Source organism: Nipponia nippon, unplaced genomic scaffold, assembly GCF_047370975.1.
Source record: "Nipponia nippon isolate SJK-2023a ecotype South Korea unplaced genomic scaffold, ASM4737097v1 scaffold_2, whole genome shotgun sequence".
Taxonomy (NCBI): Eukaryota; Metazoa; Chordata; class Aves; order Pelecaniformes; family Threskiornithidae; genus Nipponia; species Nipponia nippon.
In genome coordinates, this window is record NW_028262336.1 from 40,668,478 (window position 1) to 40,686,690 (window position 18,213).

Here is an 18,213-nt window from a genome sequence, read left to right on the forward strand (position 1 = left end):
TCAAGAAATAGAGAATCCACAACATTGTGTCCATTCTAAAAGGTACTGAGGTGTGATAACAATAAAGGACTACGTTATTGCATAGGTTTTCCCACCTGAATTACATTTGCAAATATTGTGAGGAATAAGAAATTAATTCCACTGCACAATATATGTTGTATGTTACTCCAGCCCCTTTATGTCATTATGCACTTTTCAGTATGATTACCTTTTCAAAAACGTTCTCTGATCTACTTATAATTATCAGTTTCCTTCCAATATCTGTGATCTTAAAAATTAGCTTCATTATTTCTCTAACCTCATTTATTCCTACTCATGTTCTTAATCACAATGCTCTTGTATCTGTGTCACCAAGTAAATACTTTCTCTGTTATGCCATACCATGTTTTGCTACTTCCAGTCTTTTCCGGGCTCTCCTGTCTCTCTTAAATTCAGTCTCGAAATCATTCTCTGCTACATTGATGGCTTTTAAACTAAATTTTAAATCATTTGTCTTCAGCCTCCTAATTTTCCCAATTTTATCTTCTCTTTTCACTGTTCAGCCTTGTTTCTGGCTCTGTTCCCATTCTGTGAACACGTACAGTGGCTACTGCAATGGCTGTGTGATTTAATACCTTCAGTTTATAATCATGTGTTATGACATTTTATTAAATATGAGTACATTTCTATATGATATGGGGAAGTATAATATTGCGTGGCAAAATTTGACCTGTAAAGTACCTGTATTTCTTTTCTGCCACATGAGGGATGTCAGGCAAAAGTATCTGATAAAATATGTATGGATTCTGTTTCAACATTCTGATACTCATTTGAAGAACTAAAATAGTTAATTTAGTTCTAGGAGAATGTAACTAAAAAAAACAAAAAAAAAAAAAAAACCAAAACAAAACAAAAAAACCACCTCAACAGATCTGCAGTTCCAGAACTAAGAAATTACTTTTTGCTAGATCTCAAATGGAATGGTGAAAAGTGGAAGATTAAAAGGAAGTGTTGAGGATGAAAGAGCATATGAAGAGAAGAATATGGCTACAAAACAGTACATATATAATGTATTTTTTTAAACTGGCAAATTTTGAATTCTTAGTGTCTGTTAAAGAATTTAGCAACTACACAAGCTGTACATTGACTCTATAATGAGAATTTAGAACCCTGTAACTCATTCCTTGTGAAGTATGCTTTCATGACCACCTCATTAGTAATTATATCTGAGTAGTGATTTTAATTAAGCAAATTCCCTCCTAAGAGAACCTGAAGGTAAATTCGGGTCACATCACCACAAGTGACCTTGCTGCGGTTACATTTTTGCTTAATAAACATGTCATATTCTAGCCAGTTAACTGAGGTATAATTTAATATGAACTGCAAACATAAATGTATGAGACAATAATGGTCTTTAGAATATATTTGTATGTAACTATTTTAGGATGTCTTTGTTTCATCATCTGAAAATAAAAATGGGGTATAGTTCATATCTGCAAGAGAATAATAGGATTCTATTAATTCATTATATATGCTACATATATACACACACACACATTATATATATATATATATATATATATATATAAACTAGAAACATGTTATCCCTAGAATAGCAATCATGGTTTAATATTTCTCTTGTAGGTCAGAAGCATTTTTCATGCCAAAAATTTCAAAATAGCATATGCAAATAGATATATAGCTGCAAAAAAAATTTATCTACAAAACAGATTTGAAAGCTTCCTAAGGTGCTTCTATTACCCTAAAATGTTAGGTTTTGCATGTGAATTCACAATGCAATATTTTACTCCATAGTTCCTAACTGAAATGACAGTGACAATGTTCTGTTTCAATTACAAAAAGATGCAGTTATTTTTATTGAAGATAATTCCTTTTATTTATTTTTTACTTTCCTACTTTGCATTTTCCTTTATTTTGAGAGGGGAAAAAAATGGCCAGATTGACAGTATAATTGTGAAATGTGGGAGGGAAAGGCAGTCAATAAATAGCTTAAGCAAGAATAACTGATATTAAAGTAGACATCTTTAGTTCTTCTGTTTTCCATATGATGGAATTTTCCAGGTTCTCTTACAAATAGCCAAGTTAATGTTAAGGTATGGAGCATAAAAATATACTAATTTCTGCTTTTGTACACCTCCAGATAAATTTCAGAGCCTCTGTAGTAAGTCTTATGCGACAGCAGAATAGTTTAAATTAGTCAGAGCAATAGGTTTTTCTTTCATCATTGTATCTTGTTCCCAGCAGTGACGATAATGGATACATAGGAATAGGAAAAGAGGTATGACTGATTAAAAGTAGTGAAATATCTGTGTATTCTCACTTACTCTCCACTGACTTGTGGCTCAGAAATTTCCTGAGCTGGAGATGATGTCTTTATATTTAACAGTCCTCAGTGGATTTTTATCCCATTCTTCTGTCCAGTTGCTTGTCTGGTAAACATTTATCAAAGTTTTTTATAAGTATGTCTGGAAAGTTTTTTATAAGTATGTCCAGAAATACTTCTTGGTAGTTCCTACTCTTATTATCTATTGAAAATATTTTTAATCTTTTCTGTATTATTACCCAATTTATAAATCTGAGGCGCATTCAGAAGAGGTAAAAACCCTATTGTGGCATGATTACTTATCATTTCATCTCATTTCCAGCTTTTAATTTATTATTCAGAGCATGTAGCTACAAGCAAGGTAGTCATGCTACAGAATTTGAAAAAAGCGTTAAATCACTTGAACCTCTTCTGCAACAGCTTTTTTGTTAGCTTTTAATTTTAAATTGAAAATATATTCTTTGAAGTGGCTTCTGTTGAAGAGAGAGAGCCTCTTTAATAAAAGCTAAAATATACTTAGGAAAAGTTTAAGCATAATAAGGATAAACCACATAAGAGCCATGAACAGGGTATTCAGCCTATTCAAGCAAATTTGACTATTTAAGATTTTAGATGACTTTGCAAAATGACCTTTTTTAATAATGCCTTCCGACTATAGTAGCACCTACTATTGAATACTCTGAAATCTCCAGGACCTTAACCTCAACTTCACAGAAACTAATCAGTATGTCCGCTAATTGGCTGTTGTGCCGGAGTCTTTATTTCTCAAATGAGAGTCATATTGTAGATGTATCTCTTTATACTTAATTGCTCTTTCTGTTGATGCTTTTAAAGGCATTTTGATATTGTACTGTGTGAATACATAACAAGAGTTTGTTTTGGAGTTACATATTCTTATTGTGAAGATTAGATGGTCTTTAATGAAGATCCTGACGAGAATGATCACTGCTTGATCATTCAGGATTGGTGGCTGGTTGTAGTGATTAAAATAAACAGAAATGATCTTCATTTTCTTACTTTAGAAAACAGTATAGATTATGGCTGTGATATATTTGAGGTTATGGCTCGGATTGAATTTTACAAAATATGCTTCTTAATTAGTTGCATTTGCTGTTTAAAACTCACAGAAAATAAAGCTAAATGCAATGCAGAATACAGGTCAATTATGTTAAGGTTAATATGGTTGCAATTCTGCAAAGAAAGCATGTTAAAATCTTGTGGTTGCAGACTAATTTATCTTCTGTTTTTATACTGTAGGACTTTTTGCTTTACCTTATCAATTTCTGGTTCTTATTTTTTCACTACCTCTGTAGCTTGTGATTATCTTTATTTCTCTTATTATTAAGCAAACAAGCATGTAGCCATATAACAAGATGCTTCAGAAAAGCATGTAGTCTAGTATTTTTCCCGGGGAAAGCTCTCGATTGCACACAGGCTTGTATTACTACCAGTTCATGAGACCGTGTAACTTTTCTACTTTAAATTCATATAGTGTTTATAATGATAGAGCTTTTCATAACTTCACCAAAAGGTAATGGTTTTGAGAAAACATTGTAGATCAGGTGTGTTTGCCTCATGTTGAATTAAAAACTTCAGACAAAGCAGTTAATCTGTTTCTGAAGACCACGTTAACAAGCAATGAATGGTTTTGTCTGTATTATAAAATAACTGTCCATTTCTTGAATAGCTCTCACACCTCTGTGTTCTTCAAGGGATTTTAAATTAGCCTGGGGATAATTGTTATTTCAGGAAAGGGCTCAAATTTAACCAAGTTATAAATCTCTGCAGAGTCATAAATTTCCCCACTTTCAGGGTATGCTTAAATTTTAACAGCTAACACTATAGACACAGAGACATATGAGACCTAAGGAGTAGAAACTAAAATTAGCTGCCAAGAAAAATGAGTCTAACCTGAAAGGTTGGTGACGGTGAATAGATAAATCTGCAACAAGGATGGTTTAAAGTAGCTGGCTCAAAAATGCCACTTCAGAGGCAGTGGTGGAGTTCAGAATTTGTACATTTTTGTTTTGAACTGACAGTGAGTATCTCCCAAACCAAATTGCATATTTCATGTTGCACTGCCAAGGGATGGGATTCCTCTTACAAAAGTTTACTTTTTAAAAAAAAAAAAAAAAAGAAAAAAAATCCATGGAAATCAGACACACAAAGCAGGTTTGCCCTCTGTTAAAGGAGTATTATTAAGGTTAACTGCCTGGAAGTAGAGAAACAGAAATACAGGTTGCATGGAATATTGTAAATTCAGTGTCTTACGTAGATATATTATGACAGAGCTTTTAATTACAGAATTGGTATCCTTGTACCCGTCAGTAAACTGGATGAGCCTGTTGTAAAAGGAAGTCTGGACTGTGTGATAAAGGAGACTTTTGCTTTTGTGAACACTGATTTGTTTACTGCAGAAGTTAGAAGGTAGAGAGAGGGTATCTCAAGGTCTTCCTGAATTGCCCACGACTGTATGGATGAGGAGAGAGAGAGAAGCAATTCAGCTACTGCTACGCATCTTTTCCTTTCTCTCTTCCCTGCCTGTTGCATAGCTCTACTAACCTTTTGCGTATCTCATTTTCCATAGGTCAGCACTGCAGCTGAACACTTTTGTGAAAGATGTTAAGGAGCAGGGGATTGCAGAAAGACAGTTCCATGATTAAAACAGTTGAGCACTGCTCAGAAATATTCTTTACCTCAATTACAGGGTTCCCTCTGAGCAAAGTAATCTTTCATAAATGTTCCTGAGGTCTGGGTGTGTTATGTGAGATGCTGAGGTCTAAACCAATGAAGCACTGAGCACGTGGATACAACTGGATTCACTGGGAAATATACTTTGAGCTAAATTATTATATAGGACCCTGAGAAATCGGGCCTTATACATCATGAATCAGTTGCCTTGAACTATTGTATATTTTGTCTTTCATTCCAACACATGTAAAATAGAGGGAATATGTGAATGCTGCTGAAATGTTGGGGCTATTGGAGTGGGGGGAAACCACAAAAACCCCCTATTGAGTATTGAAAAAAAAAGTTCAATGAGACAAGGATTTAGCTTTGCACACTGAACAATAACAGTGAAATACAATATTAAATAGACCTTTATTGAATGCTGCCCATTCTGTGCACTGAATGAACTTTTTTTGGCTATTGATATTGTTGTATTTCTGCTCCTTCATAGCTTTTTATATAACTTTTTCCTCACCATCCCTTCTGAGACATTGAGCCAAATGCTCAAGGCGATTTTCTACCGGCAGGGAATATTCTTCCTGTATGTCATTTCATTTGTTAACTGGTATCCCTTTATTCCAACAGTTAATTAAGATCAAATTTATCGAGTGGGCCTCTTTCTTGATTTCTGCTGCTTTTTTATAGCAGTTCATCACTGAATGTAAGTGAATAGTTGTCTCCAAGGACACATGGTGTGAAAAAAACCCACTATTTCAGAGCAGCGGCAATGTTTTTTCTTTCAAATCATGATTCTTTTTCCTGTATTCCGATTCTGCAAATGCAGATGTGGATCGCTGCTGTCCTCAGCATTATCATTTCATGAGCCTTCAGTTATCTCTCTGAGCAGGTTAATGTTAATACTACCAAATTCCATTTTTTGGGGAACTTGATAACCAAGAACAGTAGTGATAGCTCTAGGAAGTACCATACGGTGGACTATATTATTCCTCTAATTAAACAAAACACTATGTTGATTTGCTGATGTGTTGAGTTACTGATGTGTTTGCAGTGGTAATTTTGGTAAGGCCTCTTATAGACTGCTGGGAGGCTGCAGCATTTGACCTCTTTTTATTCTTTTTTAATTAAGCTGTAATTCCCCTAGCCAAAACAGGACTTAGAAAAGTTCCAGACAGTAGCTATCAAATGAACTATAGGCAAAAAGAGGATGTTGTTCTGTCGCATTTGTGTATTTTGTAATAAAGACAGCTTTATCAGCTCTCAAGGACAATATTATATAACTGCTTTACATGTAGAAATTCTAAAGAATAAGAAATTATTTTCAGATTTTCCACTACCAAAATTTAGTCAACGTTACTGCAGCTGGTTGATTGCTGTTTGTTGTGCTCTACTTTGCAATAGAGGCTTGTTACTTCTGGCCAAAGATGGTAGAATTGATGTTAGTCTGCCTTTTTTTCCTTTACCTATGCAATATATAATGGGAGTATAACATTATATAATGGAATTATAGCTTAGAATTACAACAAAGTTTTTAACAGATTACTGTAAGGGAAAGTTTCCAATAATAGAAAACAAAGCCTTGTATGAAACAGATAACATTCCTTGGTTTATGCTCAACTACTTTAGATAGCTGGAAAAATATAATGTGGTTTCTTTACATCATTCTGTTGGGTTTTGGTTTTTCAAATGTATTGGCTGAGACAAAGTTTGAAAAGTTGGAATAGCTATAAAGGATGCTCAGATTCTTAAGGCTGACAATGTCTAATTCCAGCCAAAGGTACCTGTGTAAGGGGATGCTCAACACACACACCTGTGCTCTTAATAAATTACAAAAACGCTTCCCTTACTAAATAGAAAAAAGTGATTATACAAGATGAAATAGAAATTTTAAAAATTCTGAACAATTGTTCCCCCTGTGCAGGCTGGTTCTTGCTTCTGCCCTTTATTTCAGTCAGTTCTGTGGCTTTCTGCATTTCAGCAAGTGAAACCAAGTATTCTCTTGTTCCTGGGCAGTTTTTCTGTTGCTCAACTCTGAGTCTTGGCTTGTCTGGCTCCACGATCTGTGCTGTTACTCTAGCACATGCCACACTGAGCTGTCTAAAGAACTTTCTGTCTGCAAGCAGGCTCAGTGACTCATCAGACAGAAATAATGTCCCTTCATCCAAGGGTGTTCCACATAGCCCAGCCAGTCTTCATAATGCAATTTAATAGAATAGTCAAAAAAGTAAACATGCAGCTAATGTCTTTCACATATAGTCAGACCAATGTTGGTGTGTGGCTCACATGTGAGCAGAGCAACCCTATAGCTGCCTGGTCCTGACTGCACAGGTGCACCTTTAGTCCTTTGTGTAGCAAGACATTCTTCCCTACAAGTAGGAGTTGCCTATGCAGAGAGCTTGCAAAATCCTTTCCTTTATACTGTGGTGCATAGGGATAAACATGATAGCTATAAAACTGGTTTGAGCGTTGTTTGGGGTGAGAGGATAAAGGTTGTTAAAGAAATCATTGTGAATTAGTTTAAAGAAGACTTTGAAACAGTATGGGAACAGGCCTAAGAAATAATTTTCAGACATACAGGAAAAGCACATTTCACTGGAAAAGAAAAGGCGTGTTGCTCTGGCAGAAATTAGCCCTCAGATAAAGTGACAGTAGAAAAAGGAACACTATCTTGGTAGCGTGAGTAACAAAAGTCTTACAGAGTGAATAAAAAATTTGAATACTTGAAATACTGAAGAAAATGTGAAGCTTAGTGAAGGTAATAAGGAAGAAGGGAACAAGTATATGCATGTGCAACTGATAGGAACTGTCAAAGTTACTCTTCTGTTAGGTGCAGGTAGGAGAAACAGTTTCTCATAAAGTCAGTGAGGAGAGAGAATATGCTAATCAGTCAGATGAAGTGACATAATCAAAATAAAAGATGCTGTGGGATAACACTGATTTTGCTTACAGCAATAGCAGAAGAGAGAGAGAATATAAAACAAAGGAAAGGAAGAGAGAGCAACAACTAAACAGGACACTGAAAAGAGAACGCTACTTTTCTTTCCAGAACGATGGAGCCATAAATACACATTTTCATAGTTTTTTGAACTATCAGACTGTAGAATTCATAATGAAGTGCATATGAAAATGAAAAAAAGCTTGATTTTTGTTTTTGTTTAACTTTTTACTCTTGAAATCTCCAGTTATATTTTAGCAAAACAGATTTTGATGTCTGTGTTTCTCCATTTGTCTGTCTGTTGCCAGATAGAAAAGGAATAAAGTCTGTGTTTGTTTCTCAGTCCCCTGTATGACATGCTAAAGAAATAATTCAGTACTTTTTTTGATAATCCATTTGCATTTCTTTTGTCTAAGACATAATTCATCTGTCTCCATCCCGTTTTTCTGTTTATACATTTAATGGCTTTTCTGCTCATGGAGATTTTTAGAATACAATTTAATTAAAAACACAGAACATTTAAAAGGTCCTTGTCGGAACAGTGTACTTTAAAGTGGCTGTTACTTAAGTCTTATTACATTTAGAATTTACATTTTAAAAATTAAATAAACATGACTCTATATTATCTCTTCCATCTTGAACATTTTTCATGCTACTGCATGATACTGTGATCACAATTCAAATTTTAAAGTGGACTGATCATCATCAATGGATAGAATTACCTTTTTCTTTTTTTATGTACATGACAGTATAAAATACAATAGACATTTGTCAAGGGAGCTGAATCTGTTGATGTGGAATTACCTTGTTGGTAGCACTACGGGGAACAGACCCCAGGCTTCTTGATCTGTGGTATACATTCAGGACCCTGTTACCATTTACTATTGGAGAGTTCTCTGAAGGGTCATTAGTTAATACTGAAAATTTATCCTAGGGTGAAAATTTCATCTTTCTTTATGTGAGATGTACTCTTATTTATGTGTTACGTAGAGACCAAATGACCTCACAGCCTGCTATGTGACATGACAGCACCTGAAATATACGTTCCCTTAGAATGTGCCTTGTTCTTGGACCAGAAAAGGGAAGGGTTGAAGAATGGTGGGTAGACTAGGCATTTCAACAAGAAGAAATCATAATTTTATTGTAGGCGTATGGTGAAAGTAATTCTGTTCAGTCACAATCAGTTGATTTAACAGATCCACGTCAAGTCGTATTACTGTTTGGAGCCATGATTCTTAACTGCTTCAATGGGAAGTGCCTTCCTTAGAGAGGCAAGTACTGTGTGTCTTGTCATCAGTAATACATCAAACAGCAATACATTATATAGTCAGAACAAAAACCTCAATATAATTAAAACCCTTAAGTAAACGTAGGTTGACAAATTTCCCTAGAGAGTTAATAAAACCAGGATGTTTTGATAAGCTTTGTGGGAAAAAAGGGTCAAGCAGCTACTAACCAAAACCTGCTTTGATATTTTTCCCAAGTACAAGTGTGTTGAAGAAAGCAAGCTAAGTAGAAAATCTTTTTGCGAATCACTGGCTTACTTGACCATGTATGTAAAATGAAACAGTTTTTAAATTGTTAGAAAATTCAATCATTCCAGGTAGCTGGCAGCCTTGGTTCCTGTCTCTTAACTCTTAATACTATCTTACCTGTCCTCTCAGTTCCTAGGCTTAGTCTTTTTCCCAACCCAATAGGTTCCATTTTTTTCACTTGCTTTCAGTTGACTTCAGCCAACTTCCACATTCTGAATCCCAAGGTGCAAAATTTTCCTTTAATGCCAATAAAGTCTTTATTTGTCTTTTTCAGTATTTATTTGTACCAACTACACCTAATAGAGTAGTTGAAGAGATTAATTTTCCTTTAACCTTTCCTGTCAATAGTTCCAGCATTTTCTTTCCTTTGTAATATACTTTCATTCATGCTGCCTGGCTCTGGCTTTTTTTCACCTCAACATGCACATAGCCTAAAGTCTATTGACTTTGAATAAGCTGATAATCTACTGCATCTCAAAACTGCAATTGCAAGGACTGGCCAATTCATCCAGTTGGAAACATCTGCAATACAAGTGGAACCACGGAGAAAATCAGGTACTAAAAATGTAGGTTCTCTCAACTGAGAAAGCAAAACCTGCATTTTTTCAGATTTATAAGGCCAAACATGGGTGGATTTTTGTATGAATGGCAAAAAAAAAAAAAGCATCTTCCTGATCCAAGATGTTTTCCTTCAAAAAGGCAGTTTTGAAATCCTTAATAAAATGAAAATGCCAGCCTCATTTAGAACAAGGAAGTAGTTAACGTTATAATAACAAAGTCTGACCAATGCATCTTCTTTTATTACCAGAAATGACCAAACTATTCTGTGTGACGTTATTTGTTGAGGAAACAGTCTTGATTATTGCAAAGAACATTTTGGCATTTAACATTTTGACAGTTATAATTTGGCAGTTTTAAAGACACACAAAATGTGCTTTTGTAATGAGAAACTTGGAGGAACTGAAAGAATAAGCAGTGGTATCAGTCTCACCTGGTAGGAGGCATGGTTAAAGGGTGAATAATGTGTGCTACTTTCTGAGGCTGCAATCCTGCAAAAGGAATTTTCAAATTGAGAAAACTACTCTGGACTTAAATTTGCCTTTACTAAAAAAAATGTTTCTTTAAAATTTTATGTCTCTGAGTTCTAAAGCTCTAAAAGTCTAGAGCCAGATTCCACATCTTTTACAGTGAGACAAGCAGTTTCTGAGGGAAGAAAATACATAATGTAAATAAGAGTGCTGGAATGAACCCTAAATCTTCACTGCAAAACTACTTTCTAAAACTGCTCAAGTAGTTTCTAAAACTCAGAAGCCGTCTTTATGAACTAATAGAAACATTCTTGGACAATTTTCTAACACATGTCCAATCCTTCTCCTCCCTTTAGTAACATAATGCAATAGTAGGTGAGGAACACTTCCTCCCTCACTTTCTTACTCTGAAACAGCTGCAAGCTTGTGGTTTAGACTCTGCAAATTAATTCATACAGCTGCCAGGCATATTCTAGAGGACAACATATGGGTCCACAGAATTTTCTTCCTTCTATGTCGGTCCGTAATAGCAACCAGGACTATTTTCCATGCAAAAAATGACTGGTCATTTTTCAAAATAGTCTGTGAGCTGACTGACTGACTGATTCCTAGCTAGATATGATGCTGTCTTCATCAAACATCTGAATTTTTCATGTCATCTTTCCCCTTAACATCGGTGTCATTGTGCGTGCATTGTTATTCACTATATTACTCTCTGTAAATGTTTTGCTTTGACTGCACCCAATCAACTTTGTGTTGCATAATCATTAAGTATTTTATTAGGAATAGTTTTTGATTCAAGAATAAAACTGCATGCATATTTAAGCAGCTTTGCTCCTAAGTATAGCCTTCCTAGCAATATATGTCTATAACAATTTAGCTTCAGCACATCCTGATTGTTTTTCATTCTCTTAAAAATTATGGTTAGAAACAGCCATCACAACTTATATTAGATGTCTCTGTTAATAACTCTGTCTTTTTTCTCAATGTAGTATATTCAATACCTTAAAATTCTATTTTTTTTCTCAGTATTTTAGGAATTCTGAAAAGATTTCATATAAATTCAGAAATAAGGACGCTCACAGAAGGTGCTGGTTTTGCATTGTTTGGTTGTTTGAGGTTTTTTTTAAAATGGATTTATCTAACATTATGATTTATAAAATTGGGTTTTCATTGTTGTTTGTGTTATATGGATTATTTCAGTGTGGATTATTCTTGGTGCTGTAGCATCTGCATACTTAAATTTGGTTGGTATTATGGGATGAATAATCTTCATATAGATTAATATTACTTTGAGACACTTTTTTGTTTGTTTTTGTTTTTTGATTCAAAGTACGTTGCATAGGCATTAGATCAGTAGTTGTCCACTTCCGGGTGTGAATATTTAACTTAGTGTTTGATGTTCCATTTACAGCTGAGCCAACAGTGAATTTCTGCTGATCTGAGTAGTTGTTTTTCATTCCATGTGCAGGATGAGCCAGGATGTACAGTTATCTTTTAAAGAGCTAACAGCACTGATGGAAGTAATGAAGCTACAGTATAAGAGTGGATTTTAAAATACATGTATTTTGTCAAGTCAAAACCAACTGTTGACTCTGAGGCATGGTTTTTATGCTTATAGACTTCTTATAATGTGAATATTCTCCACTTAAGTAGATTCAGATCAAGGTGGCTATTGCTTTGCTCTGGCTTGTTAACAGAGACTGTGCTTAAAGATGCAGAAGGAAATTTAGCAGTTTTGAAAGCGTGTAACTATGGTTTGATTTTATCCATGAAATCAGTGAGGATGATTTGTTTTAATTCATTTGACAATCCCAGGGGGTCCCTGCATATGTCACTGTCAAATCTGAACGCAAACACTCTGCATGCTCAACGCACTCTAGACAAGATGCTACCACTATTTCAGCTTCTGATGATTATTCTCTTAATTTTAATTTTTCTTTTCCCCAAAATGCATGAGGAAAGAGAAGGCATAATGATCTAGTGACTTGATTAGGCCTCAGCAGTTGAGAACTATACAATTGTACTATCCATAAATGAATATTTTCTTTTTTTTAAAAAAAAAAAAACAGTATTTATACTTGAAGCACAGCAGATATCCATTCCTCTGCTTTGTCACGTTCCTCTGCTTTGTTACCTCATGACTGATCCCAGCTCTCTGCTGGTAGTGGTGCTGTAAGATGTGAGGGAAGGTGGAAAAGTTGTTTCGTCCTTCTACTAAATATAAGATTTACTGACACTGTTCTGCAAAGTCCTTTGGTTACACTTGCTCTAGCCCTTTTCTGATTTCCTTCTGTCAGAAAATGGCCATTTTTTGAATGAGAACATAAGTAACTGTTTTGGTTTCCATTTATGTTAGTGTGTTTGCTTGTCTTTACATTTCTTCGACAGTTATTACAATGGTGCAGAAGTTAGCAGCACCATTTTGCCATTGAAGGTCATGAGTCCAAGATTTTTTCAATGCAATTCATATAATACTTGTGATAGCATGAGAAAGCAGTGAAAATGCTGGTCAACATGACTAGAGAAAATTATACTGAGTAGTCATTCCTCAGAAGAAGAGTTGTTAGGGGGTGCTTTGTTAAACACTCGTTCTACACAAGACGATATTCTGTATTGGATTTAGAGAAAGAGGGATTTTTGGATGGAGACTTTTCAAACAAATAGCTGATAAAGACCATCTCAGATCTCTGCAAACATGATATCCCTAGTCTCACTCAGCTGTTATAGCATAATTTTTTCCTCCAGCGTATCAGATGTGGGTATACTCTGTGCAGTATTGTTATAGAAAGGAAAAAATCATTGCATATGCAAAAGCAATTATAAAGTTATCCCTTTCCACAGTAGACTGTATACCACAAAAAAACTGTCTTGCTGCAGAAATGTAACGTGGTTGGGTGTAATGTCTTACTACATTGTATAGTGCTTAAAATCCAGAGTTACACACAATTCAAATATTAATTTGTGCAGCAGGAATATATGTTGAACGTTTTCTGTACGTCATTGTTTATATTCCTGTAAGGTAGTACTTTCTTTAAATGAAAAAACCAAACTATTGAGTTCATCAGATTTTGAAGCCTGCTTTTCTGATGCAGATTTATTTACTGAACCTTGTTTTTCAAGCATATGTGGTGATGAAGTTATGACTGGTGTTTTAATTGGCCTAACACACATATGACAGACGGATTCACATGAAGTGTATGTGATTATTAGCTCTTTACAGTTCAGAATGAATTTGTTGTGAAGGTGAAGACTGAAGATTTCCTTTTAAGTGATCACATTACATTCATTACACTTCCTGCTTTCCAGTGATAAACTTTGACTTTCTGTCCTAAACTACAGTGAAAGGCTTTAGACGCTGCTTTGAGTGTTTTATTGGCACAAGTATGTCAGTAGAGACAATTTCTGCTAAGTATAAAAACATTAAGTGTCTTGGTATCATTTTTTTATAAAAGCATAAGCATATTTTAATGTAAACTGGTTTTGTACTAACTTGCTAGCAAAGTAACTAAACTTCTCCAGAAATTTTGAAAAATTTATGGAATGACATCTTCTGTAGCAAACCCGTATTTCTTGCTTCTGTTTTGTTGTAGTCTTCTACTGTTATACTAATCTGTAAATACTTGTTATTGATTTCTCTTGACTTTAAGCAGTAGAGTGTAAGTGTGAATTCTGTGCTTGTAAGAGTCACCTGGCTTCTAAAGTATAAATATAAAGGTGGCCTTTGTGGGAAAGAGAAATCAACAGCGATGCACTTTTTTTTTGTTTTTAAAAAGGTACGATTTAGCATGACATTTCTGAGCTTTTTCAACTTCCTAGAACAGTTTTAAAAAAATGGGTGTCTATGGATTTCTCAAGCCTAGTATTGCATGTAGCATAAAGGGTTATTTTTCTTCTTTATATTCTCTTTTCCATAGATTCTCTGCAATGTCAGCATGTGACTTACTGCTTTTTTGATGATATAATTTTACTAGGTACTGTGGGAAATAAATTTCTGTCTCATTTCCAAGAGAAAATACTTAAATAAGAAACAATAAACTAGAAATGAAAAATCAGACTATTTATTGAAAAACAATTATAACAGCATTCTACAGGTGTAATTTAGATACTGTCACTATTCAGAATAGTTGCTAGGAATTTTGAATTCTAGTATAAAATATCTAATTTAATCCGAGATTGTTTTTTATTTCCCTCAATCTTATCTGATCTTGGTCAATTAACTGATTTTATACTAATAAGTACTTCCACACATTAGCCATCTGATATTTTTTTGTTTTATAAAAAGCTCGTTTTTTATACAAGACAATGACATTCTATTTATTCCTTTGTAGAACTGTCTGAGCAGGTGCTATTTGCATTACTCTTAAAATTTTGATTTTTATCAGTTTTTAGAAACTGTTGAAGAAAAGACATTTAGCACCATGCGGATGGGGTCTGAAATGGATCTTGAAAGCTACCAAACTGCTTTAGAAGAAGTACTCACATGGCTTCTCTCTGCTGAAGATGCATTACAAGCACAAGGAGATATATCCAATGATGTAGAAGTTGTTAAAGAACAATTTCACACCCATGAGGTATATATTTATACTAACCTTTCAGTAGGCATTTATCTGCTTGTATCCCATAATAAGGTCAAAAATATAACAGAAAGATATTTCTAGTTTAGTTTATTCCCTTTGCTTGTTTTTAATTTTAATTTGGAGAATTTAAATGTAGAGACTGCGCCCTATGCAAAAAGTGGAAGTGTTTATTTCTGTTTTGTATTATAAGGTTTGGGGAGCGGTTAAAAAAATAAAAAGCGAAGTTGAAAATCAGGTTTGGAAAATGGTGGAATTGAAGATACTTCTCCAAAGTCTGCTCTTTCCTTCCAAAGAATCAGACTTAAAACTGGATTTTATTTTTATTGTCAGGGTTTTATGATGGAATTAACAGCTCACCAAGGACGTGTTGGCAATGTTTTGCAAGTTGGAAGTCAACTTCTAACAATTGGAAAACTTTCAGATGATGAAGAGAATGAAATCCAAGAACAAATGAATCTACTTAATTCTCGATGGGAAAGTCTCAGGGTAGCAAGTATGGAAAAACAAAGCAAGTAAGTCAAATGTCAGGTAAAATAATATATATGGAGTTTGACTGAAACAATCATAAACTTGACTAACGGTTGGGATTTTCTTTCACTTTGCTGTGAACAAAACTCCATCTCAGACCTTTTTTAACCTGAAATGTGATGTGTGGTGACTTAAGCTTGCATGTTGTTTTGAGACTGGAAGCTGCATGGATCAGCAGCTATCAACAACTTAGACACTAATAACATTTTAACCAAAATTTATATAACCTACCTCACTTTTTTCTGATTGTTTCAACAAGTATCACACAATATTTAGGTACAAAGGAGAGAATCTTTGCTGAGATACAAAAGGAAAAGGGAAACAAATCTTTAAGACCCATAAAACTTGATCCCATAAAAATAGTAAGTGGGAGCTTAGCTTTCCAGGAAGTATTGTCATGGTTTTATCTGAGGATAAATTACATTACTGAAAAAAGGGCAAGTCCTATAGCTTAAAGTAGAAATACAATTAAAAGTAGAAAAACAATCTGTTAATTAGTTACATTAGTCTTTGAAACATTTTTAAGATTTCTCTGTGTTATTTTGAAATTTTGATTTACATAGTGCTATCTAGTATAAGAAACCTCATAAAGGTAAGAGCTTGTGATTGTGCCACAGTGGAGTAATTTGTTTTGCAGAATACGGAGTGGTTAAACCAGAAAAGTCATTGAAGGTGTTTTTTGTGTGAATTGCCTTCCTTATCTTAAGAAAATGTCTGTTACTTACCTGATATTTCACATTTCTTTTTCTTAGTCTCTCTACTTTTTTCATTTTATGTGGATACTTTTAATCCCAGTCTGATATAATAACTCCATTTCAAACTCATGTGACTGAGTCTTACTTTGTCATGAGTAATTTTGTATGCCTACCGGCCTTTCTGTAAAGGGAATCAATGGTGAAGATTACTAACTATCATGCTACAGTCAAACCCAGTGTAAATTTTAAAATTAATTGATTGTCACTAGGAGCTTGTTTATAGCCAAGCAGTATTAATTACTGAAGAATATAGCTGTTTTCTACAGTAAAACTAAATAAATGCAGTGGCAAACAACCTGAATCTGAGATCCCTGGTGGATTTTTAAGGATTTCGAACTAAGTAGACTTCATTAAAATCTTTATGCTGAGGTCTTAATTTTTCACTCAGAAAATCCCAATGTACATGTACTAACTGAGAAACTCTTCTGTCTATTCCTTCAGTATAGCTGGAGGGTGACTCCTTTTATGAATACGATTTTAGTAAAAGCTGAATATCTCTAATAGTGAGGCCAATGGCCTAGCCCAGCATCCTGACTGTAACAGAACAAGAAAAGATAAGCTTTAGGGGAGATACATGATCTCCCGAAGCAGCATCTTCTCATCGCCTTTTGCCATTGAGGGAGATCAAATATTGGGCTGCATGGGCCCATTGATCTGGAGACCAAATATTGGGCTGTATGGATCATTGCCCTGACCTAATACTGCATGTCTCAGGTTATGAAGTTCTCCGTAGAACTCTCCTGACCTGGAGTTGTTTTCAGCTGAGGTGACTTCCTGAGATGGAAGCAGTTTTGTGTATTTGGTAACTTGCCATTGATTTGTTTTTTCTTCTATTTATTTATTCAATATCCCCTTGGACCTGTTAGCACCCCATGACATCCCTTGGCAGTGAATTCTACACGCCTCTTATCCAGTACGAATGCTACTTTTTTGAGGACCAGCTTCTTTTTCTTTGTTTGTCACTGGTAGCTTAAGTGATTCCCTGTGGTTACTGTGTTACAAGTAAGGGTCAACAACGTATATCTTTCCTCACTCTCTTCATAAATATATATCTCTGGTTATTCATCTTGCTCTTCTTTGAGCTTTTTCCAGTTCTACCTTATCTTTTTCGAGTTGAGGGGACCAGAATTGCCCACAATATTAAAGGGCAAACGATGATTTTCAACAATCGCATAACATTGGTCTTTTTTTTGCAACGTGTTCTTAGTAATTCCAAATATTTGTTTTCTTTTCAGCTTGCTACTGAGTATGGAAATTGTTTTCTTTCGTATATCTTTCTTTGACAGTCTATAAAATTGTTGATGGGTTTCAGATGTTTCAACCGAACTTCCTCCAGTTTTATTATTTTCTTAGAGAGAAGACTCCACGATACTTTACTGTAGGCAGTTTTTATTTGCCATATTTATTTTCATTTAAATTAACACATGCAGGTGGCAACCTCACCTCTATGAGTGGTACTGTGTCTACTAGAATGTCGTTTAACACCAATTGTTAAACTTGTCTGCCAGATGCAGCTGTAGGTCACTGCTTGGGGAACTGAATGGTATAGTATCTTCTGAAGCATGTCATATTCGGGTAATATGAAATCAGTGGAAGACATAAGGTGATAAGGGCTTCACAGAGAATGTTGTGCTACTATTTAATTTCTTATACAAAAAATTCTGTGATAAATTCAATTAAATTTGGGTTAGGGCAAGAGAAAATTTCTCACGAGTGGTGTACTTAGATATGGCTAATTTTGACCTCTTGGGTCAAACCCCTGTGTTTCAAACACCAGCTGGAGCATTATGAACAGCTTTCATATCACAATGTAATATATTTCTGGGTTATTATACGCAATT

The 18,213-nt window shown here is 34.7% G+C and overlaps 1 protein-coding gene across 7 annotated transcripts in view; it reads left to right on the forward strand.

Moving 5' to 3' along the window:
- The window catches only part of DMD (dystrophin), a 1,304,666-nt gene that overhangs the window by 483,089 nt on the left and 803,364 nt on the right, over positions 1 to 18,213 (forward strand). For all 7 annotated transcript variants that reach the window (XM_087759563.1, XM_087759562.1, XM_087759568.1 and 4 more), the window contains 2 exons: positions 14,895 to 15,083; positions 15,420 to 15,601. In XM_087759563.1, coding sequence (XP_087615689.1) covers positions 14,895 to 15,083; positions 15,420 to 15,601 — 371 coding nt within the window. The remainder of the gene's footprint in view (positions 1 to 14,894; positions 15,084 to 15,419; positions 15,602 to 18,213) is intronic.